This window comes from Epinephelus fuscoguttatus, linkage group LG10 (genome assembly GCF_011397635.1).
Source record: "Epinephelus fuscoguttatus linkage group LG10, E.fuscoguttatus.final_Chr_v1".
NCBI lineage: Eukaryota > Metazoa > Chordata > Actinopteri > Perciformes > Serranidae > Epinephelus > Epinephelus fuscoguttatus.
In genome coordinates this window covers 29,044,852-29,065,963 of record NC_064761.1, presented here as the reverse complement: position 1 = coordinate 29,065,963, position 21,112 = coordinate 29,044,852, and the positions used below count along the sequence as shown (strand labels likewise).

Genomic DNA, 21,112 nt, shown 5'->3' with positions numbered 1-21,112 from the left:
TCTAAACTCCTGAAGTTGACACTTCAAATCAGAGTGGAAAAACTCCCCACGTCATCTCTTTTTTTCTCCAGGTACTCTGGCTTCCTCCCACAATCCAAAGACATGCAGGTTAATTGGCAACTCTAAAAACTGTCAGTAGTTGTGAATGTGAGTGTGAAGGGTTGTCTGTCTCTATATGTTAGCCTGCGATAGTCTGGCAACCTGTCCAGGTTGTACCCTGCCTCTCGGCGAATGTCAGCTGGGATAGGCTCCCTAACAGGATAAGCAGTTACGGAAAATGAATGAATGAGTTGTTATATATTGGCTAGTCTCGCTCACCAGACCTTTCTCAAGAAAAGAAAGGTCTGGCTGGGCCGACTCTCACTTTGAGATTGGACTTCTTTCAACCAATCGCAATCGTTCTGGGCAGTGCCACAGCAACGGTGCGCTTGCAAAAATATTGCCGGGGGGAAACAGGTTTTGGTGTAACACGCCCACAAAAATATCGCCTACAGGACGCGAACCATGGCAGAAAAATGGCTACATCCCCGCAAGATCAAACACCGCAAAAGTTAGTAAAGGACGTGTTGAAAACGGTTGAAAACTGCTACACAACCAGAGATTAATGGACATCACTTTAGCGCCATTGCTTATACAAAGCTTCTCGGTAGTTCCATCACTGCACCTAACAAGAATATGGCCTAAGTCATAGCCTATGTCTGCAGAAAAGCTTGCGCAGAGATTGCACAGTCGCAGAGATGGTTTGCAGGGCTCGCAGAGAGCCGCCGAGGCACGTGCCAGGCACGACAGACACTAGCAGAAATTACATTGAACATCAGAGCTGAATGGTGGGAGTTGCGGACAGTTTTGGCCCCATCACGTATGTGTGAAATTACATGCTGTGTGCAAACCACTGCAGTACAATATATGCCTGGTGTGCCGAGAGCTGCCCACACAGAGGGCATAGGCGCAGAGGGTATAGGAGCAAGTTATACTTATAAAATAAGCATAACTTGCTAGAGTTAATCCTATAAGACCCTCATTATAGATGAATATGTTGGGAATTAACTATACTGTACTGAATGTGTCCTACAGACTGCTTATACATTATTTAGACAAACAATGAAAGAGCCTACGCTATATACAACATGAAGAAAGCACAGATGAAGAGTTATGTTGTTGGGCAGGAAAACACTCAAGACTTAACATAGAGGAAGAAAAACATGGTGAGGAAACGGAACAATAGAAAGACAAAGAGGGACCCAGAAACAATACGGCTTCATACAACATATTCCCAGTTCAATACAAAACTCAGCCATGCTTCTACTCACCAAGACAAAACAGGGGGAAACACAGAGAGAGAGAGCGAGAGAGAGAAAGAGTGAACAGAGTGGAGAGGCATTTTTTGAATTGAGTGGGACAGAGTGATCAAGAGGGAGCAATTGAATGTGTGAGAGTGCGAGAGAGAAAGGAAGAGAGGGAAATAGAGACAGAGGTGGAAAGGGAGGAGGAGGAACAGAAGAGGAGGAGGAGGTGGAGGTGGAGAAGGGGGGGACTGGCTGTGCACAATAGGCCTAGACATGAATGCTCCTCGACACTCGTTTCCACACATCCCCTTCAATTTCAACTCTCTAATGGAACTAGAGATTCTCAGCACCCACTCATAGTGTGCACAAAGAAAGCACGCACACACACACACACACACACACACACAGGATGACAGGAGCACACATCAACAGAAACACACAACCGCTCATGAACACGTGCCACTTACACACACACTAATATACAGGCATAATGCGCTAATAGAGAGGGACACAAGCACAAACACAAATATGCTCGCGCAGGCAGTCTCAACCCACACACACACATTAGAAAAAACAGCTAACAGGAAAGTGCATGAGCAAATGTACAATATTGCGCTCTCTCTCTCTCTCTCTCTCTCTCACACACACTCACACACACACACACACACACACACATAAAAACCTCTGACTTCTGGACACATACACATTTGACACAGCACACACGCAACTGCACTTGTGACTGTGAATTTCATCCGTTAGATAAAGGAAAAGGGTGGGATGAACTGCACACAAATGGCTCTGTGTGTGTGTGTGTGTGTGTGTGTGTGTGTGTGTGTGTGCATCATGCATCACGGCCGTCTTGTGCTTCCTACCTCAGAGTTGTGTGGGTGCATATATGTGAAGGTCTTTAAATCATGGAAGCTGCTACTTGTGTGTGTATGTGTGTGCACGCCTGTGTGTGTGTGTCTGTGTCCATTTGTCAAAGCATACTCGGTTCTCCCAATATGGCTGTCAGTGAGCGCCGTCAATCATAAGACAGTGTGTGTGTTTGTGTGTGTGGACGGGCAGCGCCAGACGAGGTCACCGATAAGGGCTGGCCCTTTGGAGGCCCATCGCTCTCTCCCTCCTACAGGCTGAGCATAAATTACTCCCCCAGCTTCAGCCTCACAAACTGATGTATGGATATCGGCTTCTCACCCCTCCCCTGCCTCTTCTATTCTTTGCAAAATGGCCAACTGATTCCAGCCATACTGTCTTCACTGGATTCGAATATGTGGGGAGGCTGCTCCTTGGATTCTCTGCTGATGAATGATGTAGCTGCTGCTGAAGTTTTAACTGTATAACTCAGGATTTATTGCCACATCAGTATCCACAAACTAAACTTTCCAAAACTTGGAATTGATAAAATTCACTTCCTTGTACACATCTCCATGCTTGGCATCGCTGTGGCATACAGTGAACTGAAACTGATTTGGCAACAGTGGAAAAAGCGAACCCCCTCGGCACCTGTTTTTCTACAGACAGCCTCAGGTGACATCATTCAAATGTCTCTGAACACTCCCAAAGTGAAGGGAGATTATCTCTGTAATTCACACCTGCCAATCAGTGAGCTGCAGGTGTACAGTGGGGGAATGGGGTTGGGAATGCACAGCTGTGTCTCCATCAACAGAATAACAAAGTGAGACGAGTTATTTTCAAGGTTCAAGGTTTTTTTTTTTTTTTTTTAAGTGACTGGCAGCTGGAACACCTCCAAGGTTCTGATGGCCATGAAATTCACCCAGTTGAATCACCAGTACGAACAACTGCAATTATGGACTGCTATGAAGAACGGGTAGTCCTTGAGACTTCAGCCAATCACCAAATTCAAAATGATGCTGTCTGAACCATTTATAGAAGGGAGAGTTAAAAAGGAAAAAAAATCTCTCACTTCTTTATTAGATGAATTCAACAGATTTGGTTTGGTGCTTTGTTTCTGACACTGACATCTAATGGTTGTGAAATTTCTGCAGCTCTTATTTGTGGCTGTGGCTGTTTTCTCCATAGCACGTCAAAGGGAATATTGCCTAATGCACACCTGGTGGACAGGTGCTTAGGAGAGTGAAGTTATGCCAAAGAAAGAAGTGGTTTCCTGCTTGCTGTCAGCACAAACTTTGGTGGAAAAGCTTCTTTCATGTTTCGCTTGCAGACTTTTCTTTGGCTTCTCCCTGGCAACAGCATCATCATTTAGAAACTAACAAAAAACGGGTTTTCATAAAAACAAAGTTAAAAAATTTCTGACTGCCAGAACATTATCTTAGTGTGAAGTTGAAGGATTCAGGAGACTCCTATGTTTTTGTAGAGAACATTCAAATAGAAACTGACTGTTCCCTGTAAAGCAAGATTTATACTTGTGCGTCAGCTCCATGCAGAGCCTACACTGTAGCCTACACAGTTGTGAGCATTTATACTTGTGTGGTGGTGTGTCTGTGTCACTGCAGTTACACCTCCAAAACGCTAGTCGGTGGTGGGGTTTCTGTGAAGTGCTGTTAAATTTAGCTGATTCAAAACACACCCAAATCACACAATAAACATGGCTTAATAGTGACAATTTCAAACACAGGTACACAAATCAGGTTCACTTTTAGCACACACCTATGTCATTTTACATTGTATAAATTAGCCTAGCAGCTAGTGGACTTTCCTCTACTCATGTAAAGTTAGGGACATCAGCAACATTTCAAAACGGTAACGCTACAAAACTTGACTTGAAACGCAGTTTTTGTGGAGGCTTTACTGTCTTCACAATTTATTGTTTATCCGTGAAATTAAAGTAAATAAACACTTTGTTTCCACTGAGGGAAATGGTTTCAGCTTAAAAAAACAGACAGGAGGTCTGCGTTGCCGCAACATGTAGTTACATTTCTGGGGAGGGTCACATCAGGCTACAGCATATGGTACGGTGTAGACTCCATGTCGACGCAGAGCCTAGGCCATAGGTACAGCGTGGATGCAGAAGTATAAATCCCACATAGCTCTGCTACTTTGCTTCTCTAAAGCCCCTTTCTCACTGGACAAGAATACACGGATTTAATGGGAGAAGTTACAATTGGCATTCACTCCCAGGACAAATGACTCTGCAGTAGTCATGGGTTTATTGGCTTCAGCTTGGAAGCCAATAAAGCAGCGATGGAAACATGTCACCCGATTGGACACTTTCAGGCTCTTTTCCAGTGTGATACAGTGACATGCTGCCACAAAATACTTTTGTTTTTTGTCCGAGCAGTGCTCAAACATCATAAGAGACTGAATTAATAAGAGATATTAAAAAATAAGTAACATCTGGCCCATTTTCACTGGCCGTCGAACGAATCACACCAGACAAAAAAAACAAAACAAAAAACAAAAACAAAAGCATCCTCGTCTAATACTGAGCCCTGTACACATGGTACACTCTTGTCTACTTGCAATGGCAAAGGAGTCTATTACCTATTTTTAACAGGTTTTCCCATGTTTAAAAAACCTAAATAACGATGCTAATTTCAGTGGAGAAGGATAACAGTTGTAAAAAATCATTTACAGCTCTATCTTGTGAACCAGTCATTGCTTACTTAGAACTTACAGCTTGACTACCTAACATGCAGCGAACAGAAACAGAACTTACTACCAAGCCAGCCCTTGTTGCTTTTTTTTCAGCTGATTCAACATGTTGAATTAGGGTCAGAGATGGCAGAGCTTATCAATGAATGAAATCACTCTGATTGGCAGTTCAGCTAAGCGCACGAGAAGAAAAAAGAAGGTGAGGAAAGTAAACAAAAAGCTGAAGTGAAGAGTAAAAGGAAGTTTTGGTTTTTTTTTAGCCATTAAGCTCATTGGCAGAAACGTTGTCTGATTGTTTTTGTAATTGTTCAATGGTGTACAGCAAATATGCTCTGCTCTTTCAACACTGGGGTGTGTAGTTAATGTGCTAACCGGCTAACTGGTGTCACAGCGGTCTTTGGGTTTCTATTTTTGAATGATGGTAACAGACTACTGCTGTCTGCTGGTGTGGAGAATTATTTCCTGGCTCCAGGCTCAGAACGTACATGCTGGTTGGCCGTCGACTGTAGTCTTAGTGGTGTGTTAATGTGCAACATTTTGGCCGAGACACAGGCAACGTGAGGCATCGCAACTGTCTGCTTTCATCACCGCTAGTTCTTTTGTGTCAGTTTGGTGTGTCTGGGCCATGAAGAAAAGTTTCACAGTCTATACTGGCACGCAGACCAGCAGCCATTACTGACTACATCAACATAAACACCTTTAACACGAAGACACGAAAAGATTGAAATGTTATTTTTCTGGCCTAGCTCCATAAACATGTATCTTCCACAAGCATTTAATGCATCCTTGGGTGTTCCAACAGTTTGCTGCTGAAGGACATAGAACAGGTTTGTGTAGTATGTGCTGGGAACAGAAGAGTTTGTTCTAAAAGGACTGCATGTACACTCACCTGTTTGTGCATCTCAATATTAAGTCCGTAGGACATCTCATAGTACTGAAAAAGAACAAACAGGAAGACAAAAGGAAAATGTTACAACAATACAGGCATCAAATAACTGTTACCAGGCAATCTTCTGCACAGGAGCTCCATGCCAACACTTCATTATGCAGAATTTACTGTGAGAGAAAAATCATGTGTTGTACAGCTGATGTGCATTTGGGTAACACTAAAGTTCTCTTTTTTCAGCTGGTGTTCCAAAAAGAATAAATGTATGATTTGGTAATTGCTCAGCGCTGCTGAATGAAGTGCTCCCTGCGAACTATAAATTTGTGCAGCAATTTCAAAGATTTTCAATAATGAAGGTAAAATCTAGGTAATAAAAGTCAAGGTTGGAAATAATCAAAAGTATCCTTCAACACATTGTAGACCCTCAGCTTAACACAACACATCTTTGACATCTTAATAAGTCCCAACATATTCCCACTCACTAACACACCTTCATGCACACACACAAAGAGAAGACACATGGCTACTAATAGGAAAAGGAACTGAGAGAGAAAAGGCGAGACAGTACAGAGAAAGAGCCTCTGTTGAGAGTGAGCGTTGAGTGTGTGTGTGTGTGTGTGTGTGTGTGTGTGTGTGAGTTCAGTGTTAATGAGAGGGCCACCCTCTAGGCGTCAACTCTGTTAATCACCCACTCTGTCTGCAGGGGGGACTGGCTCTGTCACTGCAAAACAAACAACACACACACACACACACACACACACACACGTTTCTATCACTCGCTCGCTCACACTCACACGCACACGCCATTGTTGTTTTCTGTTCGATCTCACACTGACACTATCTTATACGTGAATGCACGTGCACGTACATCCAGAGACACACAAAACATACACACACACACATGCTTTTTCTCTGTAGCTGCTTGGGCCCACGCGGAAGCTCCCTAAAGTAATTACAGTGCTGGGGAAATGGAGGTGCTGCCGCTGGCCGGGGGAGTGGGGCAACCTGATATGCTATTAGAGACGGAGTGGGGGGAGGGGGGTGGTCGTTGTGGGGATACAAGGCCGGGCCTGCCACTGATGGAGTGGAAGTGCGATTGAAAGAGTGCACATGTGTGTGCGTGGTGTGTCTGTGTTTAAGCGTGCATGTGTAGAGTGGAGGAGGAGGGATAAGCCATATTGCATTCATAGTTGAATTCGATCGCAACATTTTGAGCTGAATCTGAAGATGGTTTCCAGTGAAAAAAATCCCTTTGTATTTCAGAGGAAAGTATAAATAACGTTACAAATGAAACCAAACTAAAGAAAGCGTCCATGCACAGTTTAGTTACAACTAGAGAACAACCTGGTTTATAATGTTGCATCCAGGGTTGGAAATTAACTTGTTTGTCCACCTGCCACTGTGGCTGTTGGATTCCAAAATCTACCAGCCACTCAGTAGATTACCTTTGTTTTTGAGGCTTGATCTGGCAGCCACTTGCATATTTTACCAGCATTTGGCTGGTGCTAATTTCCAACCCTGGCTGTGTCACACAAGTATTACGTTCCCAATAGGATGCTCAGAATATGAGGAACTTGTGTGATAACATTGCTGAATATCAAGATAACAATATTACTTGAGCTAAATATACAGATATTAAAGTATGCTCAGTTCTGCCTTTTCACTGCTTTCAGTATATATAAACAAATATTGCTTGTAGAATTAAACAAGTTGAACATTGATCTAAACACAAAAGGCACCAATAAAAAATAAGAATGATAGTTAGATTTTTAAAGCACAGTTTTATACTGATACTTTCAACTAACTCAAAAACCCTTGAGTGCAATATTGCGGTCTTTCACGATTTGTTTATAGTGTAAGTTAGCATTGCGACGACAATAAATTAACAATATATCAATTAGCAATTAGGGATGTAACTTAAAAAACACAAGTTTGAACAAACGCAGTGTACATGTCCTAACTGCAAATTTTTCATTCATCGTGTGTCTCTTCTGCTGCTTCACTGAGTGACAACCTCAGGGGCCATACACATGCCACATTTTTAACGGCATGGAAATCACTAGGTCAGGCGCTGGGTGCTACTCTTGTGCCTTCTCTGTGCCAGGTTGCAAGAGCACAGCAGCAGGTTGCATCTGAGGTTGCTAAGCAACCTTAACAAGCACGTATCGTAGCCTGTTTACCTAAAATCCTGTGTGCAGAGCTGATCGTCTTCCAGGTGCTGTTTGTGTGATGGCCTATTTTCTGTGGAACAGATGTAAACCTTTGCACTAAAATGATCAACTTCTCCATATTTACCACAGACTGTTATTAACGGATGACGGGAGAGTTGTCTGTTGGCTGTGATTGGTTGTTTCTCGTCACATGACATGTGGTGTGCGCTGCTGTGTTCCAAAAGTAGAATCCTGTTCGTAAAATAGGAGCTCAGGAACCTGTGCGTGCTGCAACGGTGTCGCTCCTGCGTTTGGGTGCACCTGCTGCTAGTCTACATTGAAAACAACTAATTTGAGGACACACACACTAAAAAAAAAAACGCCATGTGTACAGCTTCTAACAGGTGACTTCAGATTTGTTGTTGTGGTAACCATACTGCAGATGTTTCATTTTTCAAAGGCAGAAAACAGCGTCATTTTAATCTATAATTTTAGATATCTGTGGTTTTGAACCCAAAAGGTTTCTTAACATTTGTCCTCAGATGGTTCTGTACCACGACTATTCACGTAGCACAGCTCACTTGTTTTCGGAAGATAACTGAAAAGGCTAGAGCTTATTATGCATGCATGATGAGGCACTGTTACAACATTTAAGGGGTTAAATCCTCCACAGAACAGAAAAGATTGATAGAGCTGAACTTTCAAACAACCTTTCAATTACTCTTTGCATGTATACAGCTTTGTCTGGTTTCTCTCAGCGGTTTGATTTGGCACGTGCACTATTAGGTTACAAAGTGAACTGGAAACAAGGCAGAGCTCTTAAATAGCAAAAAGACATACTACATTTAGCAGTCATAGAAAAAACAAAACACACTTTGCAGTGCACTGCAAACAGTACAAATACCAAACCATGATGAAAACCCTTCATTTTCCTTTCCTTACAGATAATATCAGCCTGCAGGCGAGCACACATCCTGCCGGACATTTACCCAACCATCAAAGAAATCATGTAAACTTGAGGAAGCTGGGTTTTGGCAAAGCAAGTAAACGTTCAATTCAACCATTACCTTGATCTGGATAATTTACAGCAGTTAAACAAACTAAATGCTAAAGAAAATACATTAATTATGAACATCAGTGTAAATGTAGAGACAAAAAAAATTGGGTCATCGTTACTTTTCTTTTTTTTTTAATTACATAATTGAGCTGTCCAGTCCTTATGTGTGTGTTTACGTGTGTTTAAGTGTGTGTGTGCCTGCTATCAAGCCAACAATGCCTAAGTGTGTTTGTGTGTGTGGGGGGGAGATTGTATGCACTCACGCCTGCCTGAAACACACAGAGAGGTGGTGTATGTGAGTGTATGCATATGTGTGTGCCTGCTGGCTGGCGGATGGTGGAGAGAGCAGTGCGGCGGCACAGATTAGATGAGATTAAAGCCAGTCAGAGGATCAATTAGAGGCAAAACATCAGACAGCAACACAGCCATGGCCAGCAACAATGAGATTAGCCCTGAGGTGGAGCAGAGAGCGGGCGAGCACATCTGTGTGAGCATGTTTGTGTGTGAACGTGTATGTGTGGAGAGGGATGGGGAAGGAGAGGAAATGAAGGGGGTTGGGGAGAGAGCACACATACAGATCATCCAGAAACAAAAAGGAGGTGAATAATAAAGGACAACTCCAATTTCTTACAACTACAGTCTTATATTTGCAGGTTTGGCTAACGTTGATTACGATGCCACTGTTCTAACCAAGTGAACTGTTGAGATCTCAGAGCAGCAACTTCACCTAGTGGTGTCAAGAATGTAGATTTATTGAAACATCAGTTCTGAAAATTTGAAACAGATTCAATATTCACTTTTTGCAGTGTCAATACTACTGTCTCATTCTCTTCTCTCCAACAGCGAGTTGACACACACTGTCAGGAGCCTCACCTCCCCTCGCTTACTCACAATGCTGTCTCCTCGTCACTCGTCTCAAGCAGGATTTATACTTCCGAGTCAAACTGACGCTGTACCTAAGGCTTAGGCTCTGCCTGACATGCATCTGCCCAGAAATATAACGACACGTTGCGGCGACGCACACTTCCTGTCTATTTCCGTAGCTGAAGCTTTTATTTACTTTAATTTCACAGATAAGAAAGAATAAAATGTGAAGACAATAAAGCCTCCACAGAATAGCATTTTAAGTCTTGTGTGTGATTTATCCAGGCTTTATATGAGCAGAGGAAATCTCCGCTAATCACTAGGCTAATTTATACAAGGTAAAATGCCATAGACTTTTGCTAATAACATTAGCATATTGTATTTGCGGGGAAAACGTGTCTAGATAAAGACATGTTTTTTGTCTGTGAATCCTGCAAGTTATTTTGAAGCAATTCATGTACTTGGTTTGAAATTGTTTCTATTAAGCAATGTGTGTTAATGTTAATGTGTGTTTTAAATCAACTGAATTTTACAGCATTTCACAAAAGCCCCATCGCTAGTGTTTTGGAGGTGTAACGCAGAGTGACACAGACACACCACCATACAAGTAAAACTGCTCACAATGGCGAAGGCCACGTGCGTAGGCTATGTCATAGGCTCTGCATAGAGCTGACGCACAAGTATAAATCCGTCTTAATTCACTCTGGTCGCACACGCTCTTTTGAGGCACGATTGTTTTTTTAGGCTTCTGAATGTGGGCACTACCGCAAGAATATTATTTTCACTGATATAAAATAGTTTGAATTATTGTTAATGTTCATTCAGACATTCTGCCGTTCTCTGCTACTATTCGAGAAAAGGAGATTCATCGTCGTAATCTTACAGCCTTGTTATATTTATCTTTTCATAATAATTCTAAATGGCATGTCCACAATGTCTGAATATCGATATTTTTCAAGGTACTGCATCAATGTTAGAAATACCAGTATCGTTCAATATCAAACTTGACTAAAAACAGCTGGACTAAAAGGGCACACGGAGAGCACAGTCCTCCACAAAGGCAAAATACCCGGTCTCACAAGGCTGACAGCAGTGAAAAATAAATTGTATATCCGCCCTTTGATTTTGATCGACCCTGAATTTAATGGGTTCGTCTTTGGCCCATGCTACACCTTTCCAGCAAGTTTCATGAAGACTGGGCTAGAAGTTTTTTCCATAATCCAGCTGACAAACAACCAAACCAACAAACTAAACTGAAAACATAACCTCCTTGGCGGAGGTAACAAGGCAACACACAAGTGTTGATTCACATAAGGACTGTTATTCTCATCTTCTACAATTCAGAATCAATTCACATTTTTCAAAAATGGATTCGAATATGAGTATTACTTTATAGTTTGTCTTTGCTATATTGATGTAACAAGAAAAGGTGGCAGAGTCCCACATTTTGTTGGTCCATCCATGCCCTCTACCTCTTCTTGCTGCAGACTATGTGGCTCTGTGGTAACACCACTTGACTTCCTTTATCTCACAATGAGATAAAGAGAGAGCTGTGCCACTTGAATGTAAGCAAATGTCAGTTTAGAACATTTAGGGTGGACAGTTTCTGTGTGCCTGTGTTGTGAGGCCACAGTCTCAGTTTAGACACGAACTAGAATGACCAGTGCTCATCTTCAATAAAGGCAGCTGATTTAGCTTTAAATATGTAATTACTAGTTTCAAAGGATGACGGTGAGCTATTGTTAGTAAAGTGGAGCATTACTGGCAAACAAGTTAGCAAGACACATTGCAACCTGCACCACTTAACAAAACCTTTATTCAGCTCTGATCAAGCAAAGAAAATAAGCCAGTCCGTAGGCTGTTCCATTTCAAGACATGGCCCCATTCAGGGCTGAAGATGACGATGGGCTTCCTTGGTACATAGCGCATGTTCTGTACTGTTGGAGTTATAATGGCACAGTGAAGCACTCTCACTCCATAATACGTTGATAAACTTCTGTTTTTTTACAAAAGAAGTGAGACATTCCAGGCAGTGGAGGTGGTTGTCAGTAAATTGCTCTTTCATTTTATAATTCACATACACTCCCACATACTTTTCTCTGCTTTGTCTGTTCGGTCAGACAGTGACAAGGTCAGTGTGTTCGGCTGCCAGTTATGTTTTATATTGCAATTCAGTGAAATGAAAACATGAGTGAATACTTTGGCACACGGTGAACTGAAGCAAGAGTCCTCACATTCCTACTGATTGAACCAATAATCAGTTTGAACTGAGAGTTGTGACAGACTCGTAATCTAATAGTGAGATTCTAACCCATATTGGTTAATCCTTTGGATTAGGGCTGCACTACATCGAAAACTGCAAATTTTTTTTCCTGTGATATTTATTTTGGCATAAAGAAATACAGCGTTATTCACCAAAAGACTCGACTAGCTCTATTTGAATGTTATTATTCTTCTGGTGTGATTCTGCAGGGGAGTGCATCTGCACAGATAATACAAATAATAATAATAATAATAATAATAATGATAATAATAATAAAAGATGAAAATGACATCTCTGACAACTATCTGGAGGGGGGAGGAGGGTGAAATCAGTTTGTTTGATGCACTGGTTGACTCTTTATGACAACATTGTATTCATATACAGTAATACTCTTCCATTAATCCAGGCTGAAGTCACAGATCTAACATGTCATATTAATAACACATGTTGCTGACCCTAAAATAAGGTGCCTCCCTTGTGCTGATGGAGTTGGGAAACCTCTGGTTTCTTTAGGCTAACGTTAATAGCTTTAGCCTGGCCTGTAGCTGGTAACTAGCTTTTACAGTCTGGAATAGGAGTGAAAATCCATCAATCTGGATCTATATATCGATTTAATGATCAACAGTCTAATGTCATTGATGCAAAGTGAAAGCCTCGACCCACATCATCGTCTTCCGGTTATGCCTTTAACAACAGTAACACAGAGTGAGATTCAGATTCTGTATACAATATTATTAGTACATCAAAATTGGACCTACCACAAATTACACATTTAAACAGCTCCTAAATACAAAAAAAATATACCCTGGGATCTATATATATAAATCAACAGGCGATTTCCTTTTTTTTTTAGCAAAATCCTAAATGATTGAGTTGTTTATTTTCCCACCTGGACCTTTATGCTCTGCCATCTCTCATCCAATCATCATGCTGTAACCTGTGACAGGTTGTTATGCTACATTAACTATCGTATATTAACATGTATGTAGTTTTTTGTAGCGCTGGGAGCAGGTTTACATTACCAGAGGTTTTATCACTTGATGACACCGACTCCTGTGTGCGCAAAGTGAGAGAGGAGAGGGAGAGACGCTGTGCTGCTGCCACAGGAGCTGCTGACTGAGTTCCCTCTGAGCGATAACTCTGCTCCTCTTTTTGGAGCCACTGTGGAGTCGCTAATAATTTTGCTTTCAGCCATGCTTGTTGTTGCCGTATCACAATATGAATTTTTCATGTGATTTTACCAGTTAAGAATTATACCGATATTATCGTGAACGAGATGATATGGAACACCCCTAATTTACACTTCTAGTGAGGACTGGTCGGGAGATGTTGAAATAATGTTGCATTTAACAGATGCTTTATTTCCTCTGTGCACCACACACAAAACACGGCCCTTTTGCAGTCGTTAAGATGGAACCTGAGCTTATTGAGACACTCTTGCTGATCACTGTAGCTTCGGCTGAGCGTGTGCTTCACTGTGTCTGTTGCACTTGCTGGCCCGTTAACGGTACTGTTCAACAAATACACACACACACACACACACACACACACACACACACACACACACACCAGGAGAGTCTCACTTCTCAATGCTGCCAGACTATATCACATACACACATAAACTGGGGTTTGGCTGGTAACATTAGTCACTGAAAATGAGAACCATGCTTGTTTTCCTGTGTTGTAGCATGACGTGTTTGAGTTAATTTGCCTTTTCCTGATGCGACATTACACGCCCTGCGATGCAACTATTGCACATGCGCACATCTCAATGTTGATGCTGACACGTATATCATACCGCCATAGTTTAGATTGTTTAAAACATGCATGCTTATCTGACAGCTCTTTTTTCATCCTCCTCAGTCTGACTTGTGTTTAACAGCATTGCTGCATTCCAAGATCTCAGCGATTTTATTATTGTGCGCAATTTTTGTGAGTACATGAAACAGATGGCCAAGGCCATTAAAATAAGATCCAAGTTGTAATAAACCAGAATTACCTTTTAAGAGAGAAATTTTAAAATGAACAGCGAGAAAAGAGACATCAGAGAACAATTGTGCTGCAGAGGGGAAGGTGGAGGACGAGTGGGGAGGGTGGAAGTTAAGATGGAGTATTAATTAGCAGAGACAGTAAAAACACAAGAACAAACATCAAGAGCTTTATGTAGAAATCAGATGTTTCATTGGTCGAACACACTGAGGCAAAAACGGCATAAGGATACACAAATCATCATGTCTGGTGCACGACACACACACAGCTTCACTCACCATGATATAATGGCGCTGCATCTCTGACTTCTCACTGGCCAACTTGTCACACTCGAGCTTCAAACTGGGGAGAGAGGGAGAGGAGTGTCAGACCTTGTTAGTCAGCTAGACAGTCTTCAGTCTAAAGTGCTGACACCAGGTGACTTCTACCCCCTTCATCATCATCACCAATGACGCTGTCATCACTTTCATCATCACTTCAACCCCCATCACAGCCGCCCACCTTCATCATCATCAGCACCACCTCCATGGTCATCATCTCGGCTACCATTAACATCTTTATCACCATCACCGCCTCCATCATCATCATTACCGCCGCCTGCATCCTCACCTTTACAAGTCACGGTGGCAGCGTTTTCACCGAGCTTGACGGGGTATCGATTGACAGGAGGAGGTCAAACTGAACTCAAGAGATGGTGTCGAGTCAAAATGTCTGCTTTCTAAATCAGAGAGGAGGCAGTGAAGTAAAAAGTCTAAATATAGTGTTGGGAGCGTTTCCTGCGACCCAGTCCCTGCGACAGCCATTAGCTGTAATCATGTCAGCGCTGATGTCACACGAGGCGACAGGACAAAGGAGGACGCGTCAACAAGTCACCCTGATCGCCAAATGAAAAAGACAGAGGGGAAAAAAAAAATCCCCCTCGATGCCTTTTGACTGAAGCAGCCAGTTACAACGTGCCAGTCTCGGAAGGCATCATCCGATGTGAGGACAGGATAAGACTCAGATCAAATAAAGATATGCGCAGGCACACGGTGGATAGTTTCAGATTTAAGATAAGTCTGAAACCTGTTTGATGGTGTGTGTATATTTATGCTGGGATGTTCTTCTCAGCTGTCTGCAGGAATGACAGCTCGATTACAGCGAGCGCTGGCTGAATCTTCATCGCTGTTAGTCTTAACTGGCAGACTGAACACTGTGTTACACGGGGCCAATAATGTCAGCTCACGCATACACACAGTATTGTGGTTCTTCTATAATTACCACAACAGCTGCAGTGTTAACTGGAGTTAACCTCAGTTTTGGCACAGTGTTCATGATGGACATTATAAAACTGAAACATACAATCAGGTATCTTATTTAGTATTTAAAAGTTCATGCTTGTACTTATGTTTTAGATCTATCGGTATTTATTTCGTCCTTTTTGTTCTGAAGTGCAGACTGAAATAATTAATCCATCTATTTTCTATCCCCACAGAGGGACTGAAGCCCATTTTCAGCATGTACTGGGGGCATGTTGTGGGCAAACACAACACAAACACATAAAAACCCCTTTCTCACTGGGCAACAAAATCCCACCAACACACAATAACATCTGGCTTTTGTCTATCGTGGGAAAGGTTACAATCAGTATTTGTTCCTGGGACAAATGACTCTGCAGTAGTCATGGGTATTTACCAGCTCTAGCTCTGATGAGCAGTGATGGGAACGTGACACTGGTGGATAGTGTTATCAAACATATCTGTTTTTAGATACATATTGATCTTGAAAATTTGAAATAGGGCTGGGTGTCACCACTGATTTCCTGAAATGATTTGATTTCGATTCACAAGGTCCTGATTCGATTGGTGATATCTCAGTTACAATAGCAATTTTTGCTAGTATGTGAAGGAGATTCTCACAGAACAAATACTGTACATTTTACGAGGAATTATTTTAAAAGGAAAAATAAATTCAGAGCAGGATTAAAACTGAATATTTTATGACTAAATGTTGTTTCTAGAGCAGCGACAGTAATATTAAAACAGCAAAGTCACAATATAAACTCAATATCTCACTGGAGACAGATCTAAAATGTCAACATAAATCATATTCCTGACATCACAATACTGAGTGAAGTTTAGAAAGAATAAAAAACAGACATCAGTCAGTGTCAGTGCTCCTGTTCTCTCTGCTGCTGAGGAGACTCGCTGCCTGCAGGTCACATGACCACCAGTAAGTTTTAAGATACGTGGCAAATATTATGTAACAAATGATATTAGTGGCGGTGGATGACGGACTGTGGACAGAGCAGATTAAATATCACTGATCAGCTGTATTGACAAAGTATTGGTTTTTTTCCTCATGGAGGTTTTATTGCACTCACAGTAACAAGCGTAGTTGTTGTCAGCTCAAGTTATCTTCACTTCTCTGTCTCTCCACCACGGCATCTCTACTCAGTGTTCGTGTGTGTCTCTGTGTGTGTAAAAGTGGTGCAGCCGCCCTGACTCACAGATGGCAGGAGGAGAGGCTGCTGCAGCATGATAATAAAGTAAAAATAAAGTAAACTAACCATTACAGATAAAAGAGCCGGCAACGTCAGAGCTTCTCAGTACGACGGTCATTAATAATTTTGCAACGTTGGCCCGTTTACTACCGGTGAGATTAACAGAGTTAAAGCTTCACACATCTGTGGGAAAAAGCGCATATTACAAGACCGATCTTGGATTTTATGAATTGATATCAGGTAATTCAAATGAAAATCAATTTTAATCTGATGAATCGATTATTTTAACCAAGCCCTAATTTGAAACAGTTTCAGTACTCATTTCCACAGTAAAAGAAAAGTCGATTTGTCGACGTCAGTAGCACAAGTCGACACCCCCCGGGAGGAGTCGACAAGTCGTGTGTTTTTTTCCCTCTCTCTCTCTCTCTCTCTCTCTCTCTGTGCTCGTGTACAATCGCTGCCTCTGATTGGCTTATGCTGATACTTTATCCTTGACTAAGTGAACATACTCAGGCTTACTATAAGCGGAGCAGACTCCGCGAGGAATGTCCGCAGTCATTTGGGCTTTCATAGCCGAGCGTACTTCCGTGTTGTAGTTTCCTGTAAAAATGTCCATGAAAAATCCCCGCGAGGTGAAAAATACATGCCGAGCAATCACTGGTGCGCGGAGCGGAGTCTGCGTGGTCATAAAATCTGAGCTTTGCACGCACAGGGCTTGCGGACGTCCGCTTTGAGTCCGCGCAGACCTCCGCAGAGTCCGTTCCGTGTACGTTCTGCCCGAGTATGTTCGGGCCTGACAGACACACATCACATGTGTGGAGATACTTCACTTTCCTCCGCCGTGTCAATGTGATGACGTCATCAAATGACTTGTCGACTCGACTTCGACTTTATTGACAGATAAGTCGACCTGAAAGAAATCAAAGTCGTTAATGCCCTAATTCTCGCTGTCTGTTATTGTTAATGTTTCATACAGTCACTCTGCTTTTCTCTGCTACTAACCAAGAAAAATCTAATTTTTCCTATGACATCAAAAATGGTATCAAATATCAATACTTTTAAGGTATTATATCAAAGTTAGTGACACTTGGGGACACATTAATTTTCGCCCCTTTTCCAGCACGACCATCAGTGACTTCTACAATGCTTTGTCCTCTCAGCAACAAATTCTAAAGAAGTAACCACCCCATGCTGCTTTCTAATGTTTACTAACCCTTTTTCCCGGCATATTCGTTAAGTCGAATGTGACACGTGTACACATAATTTGGGTGGAAAAAGGGTATGAGGGACAGTTTATCACAGAACCCAGGAATCCCTCCATATGCCATTCAGAAAAGACAAGAGTGTAGATTTAAACTTAGGACCTCCTTGCTGCATGTCGACAGTGTCAGCACGTCACCCAGTTTAGAAACTATCACTTGAAATATTTATTCAAAGAAAGAGCAGACAGAAATCCTGTAATGACCCAGAATCAGTTTGTCTGCTCTCATGTTGCTGCCAAAAACTATCATTATTCGGTGCACTCCACACACAGACCCTCTTTCCAAATGTAAAAGTTGATAGCCTATTATCAGCATCCTAATGTGTTGTGAGTTTTGCAAAAAGCAACTTGTCAGTATCTCATTCGCTGTGATCAGTTACCTTCAGAAGTCCCAGGAGTTGTTTTTATCCCTTCTGAAATTGAATGAGGACAAGCAATGGCCTCATGTGCAATTATCCTTATTTGAAATTATCTTTAATTGCAGCACATTAAAGTAAAGTTTTAACAATTCAAAATCATGCTGTAATTATCCTGCTTATTAACAGTAATACACCAAATACTTTTTTTAAAAGAAGTGGTGACATCATTGTTTTTAAGATATTAGCGCTGTGATATTTTCGCACAGCATTTTCCAGTGATAACCTGGCAATAAAGCAGTGTAACAAGTATTGTGACATTTACATATTACACTCCGTTGGGTATATATGAGGTGATGATTTCACAGCTGATGCAAACTGTCTTGTTTTTCTCTGTTAAATTCCATCAAACTGTTCTTGTTGCTGCTGAAACCCTGAAGGTATGAGAATGTTTCCAAACAAACACCTAATGCATATTTGAATAAAAGATCTGAAGAAACAGTAAAGCACTTAAAGATTGCTGACTCAGTCACTGGGGCTTGATTCTGAAGGTTAACTGCCTTTTAAATATAACCAGCATTTACTGTACATATCTATAACTACACACCCTTTTACTGTTAGTAAACAGTATGATGTTTTTTGGTGGGCGGGGCTTAGCTGGAGGCAAAGCAATTCTCCAGAGACATTAGCTAGCACTACCTAGCAAGTTCTGTTGGTTTGTTTTAGACAACGGAGGTAGATGATGTAAGTGGTGCGTTGAGAAACATTCATTCTGAGTGGTGGAGCGCGCTCTAGCACCAACTGGACTGTTCGGAAACTCAGAGGTGCTGTCTAAATGTACCATTCAGTTATCCAGAGCACCGCACTGGAGTGGCAGAACAAACTCTAGACATTCTGTTTGATGAAACGGAGTAGCAGAGCGCCAGGCGGAGTGACTGTGTGATTAACTTAACCATTCGTTAGTTCATATAGAAATAGAGCTTTCCGTTTTGACCAACAGGGTTCTCCTTTTACTGCCCAGCGTCAGACTGAATTTACGAACGCACCACGGCAGGTCACTTACTCTCCGGGACCACGAGTGTTACTTGAAGAAGTAAACACTAACCAGTGGGACCAGACTGGCCGACCTGTATGCTCTCACTCAGTGGATGGATGATTTGACAGGAAGCTTTGTGGTTGATTACAATGCCAATCTTACAAGGAAGACGACACTTGAACAGTTTCCTCCAGTTTGTTTTGCTATCAAAGCTAACGTTAGCTAATGCGCTAAAAAGTTAGCATTACCGAGAAATCCATTATTCCTCTTAATACCTCCCCAGTGTCTGATTAGGTGGACATGATAAACCTTAATACACATAACGTTATTCATCCCTACAACAGGAAATACTTTTTACCTTCGTTTTTGTTGACGGCCAGTGGCAGCTGGTATGTCATAAAATATAAGTTTTGAGCCATGACTCCTTCTATTCTGGCTCCCAATAACACAACAAAACAACATTTTAAGACTCCTATGTAGCCTACAGCCCTGTGGTGGCAAGTCGTGTTTTGCCTCCAGCTAACAAACTCACGTCGTTTTGACGCTGGCCCTAAAATGATGTATAGATATGGATCAGCTTTCAATAACACAAGAAAGGAACAGAAAACAGATGCGGCCAGTACTGAACTAGTAAGGTGAGGATGTGCAGGTGGAAGGCGCTTGGACGAGGCCCTGACGCCCATCACATAATCAAGGTGAGGATGAGTTTTGCTGTATGGGAACACAATCAGTCCACTTTACAGGATGATCATGGCTGCTTACGCCATGGCACGTAACAGAATATCCAACATGACTGACAGCCCTGGGTAGTGGGTGTGCTTCTTTGTTGGGGGTGATGGGCAGTTTTATTCTGTGTGTATGAGCAACCTCCACTTATCCAAAATGCTCCCCTTCCCTCCTACATAAAACCCTTCCTGCTATCCCTGTGTACATGCGTAGGCTGTGTGGTGGGTTGTCATGACAACAGGCCTCCCCGCTGCCAGCCTACCTGGGATTGGCTTTGTGCCTCCTCTGATTGGTGCGCAGCAGCCCCCGGGCCTGCACCGCTGCTCTCAAACGACACTTTGATGGAGTTTTATTGCCGATTCTTCCGTCTCTAAATCGCTCCTGCTGTCATCTTTATTTTGATTTATGTATTCCCTGATCTATTTATGCATGTGAACGAGGGGAGGGGAGGAGAGGTGGTAGAAGAGGAGGAGGGTGGGAAGAGGAAGACAGCGACAGCTACAATGCTTGCTACTATACCCGGGGGAACGCCTGCGGTGCATTTGCCTTTTAAAGGCTTCGGCACCAGACAAGCACAGCACAGCAGCAAAGCGCTACAAAGCCTCGTCTGTGGCTCCCAAGCCCCCCACCCCATCCCAGCCCCCCTCCTGAGTCAATAGGCACTGTATGCATGTTCTGTATGCTCAGACAAAAAAGGTATTCTTTCAACTGCGCCCTGGCTCTCTGAAGAGGGTTAAACGGTGCTGCTCACCGTTGTGGGAATTACAAAAACCAAAGGCGAGGAAAAAGACGCGCCGGGTGTTATTGCTGCTTCAGAATCCTCCGCAAACAAGAGCGATCAGACCAGAGCAGGGATTTTGCACACAATTTGCCAGGCTTTCATCTGCCTTCGCCTGTCTCTGTAACCGGCAGAGGCAAGCCTCTGGAAGGTTCTGGGAGAACAGGTACAGAAGAACAAACCAACCTCCTCAGGAAGGAAGGCGGGCTTCAAAGACTCCACTCTCACAAAGAGAGGATCTCTCGCTGAGACGCAGACCCCGTGGCGTCCCCCCTCTTTATAACTGCTATCAAACAGATCAGTTGAGGTCGAACCAGGCACTTTGGAAGTGCCTCAGACTTCTGGCACTGTAGCGGTATTTAAGCAGTAAAGGGAGATCAATGGCCGAGGGTAAACGAGATT

General features: G+C 42.5%; 1 protein-coding gene across 2 annotated transcripts in view; it reads right to left on the bottom strand.

Annotated features, from left to right (window-relative positions):
- The window catches only part of tle5 (TLE family member 5, transcriptional modulator), a 57,691-nt gene that overhangs the window by 11,841 nt on the left and 24,738 nt on the right, over positions 1–21,112 (bottom strand). For both annotated transcript variants that reach the window (XM_049588716.1, XM_049588717.1), the window contains exons 3-4: positions 14,350–14,413; positions 5,752–5,796 (exon numbers count right to left, since the gene is read on the bottom strand). In XM_049588716.1, coding sequence (XP_049444673.1) covers positions 5,752–5,796; positions 14,350–14,413 — 109 coding nt within the window. The remainder of the gene's footprint in view (positions 1–5,751; positions 5,797–14,349; positions 14,414–21,112) is intronic.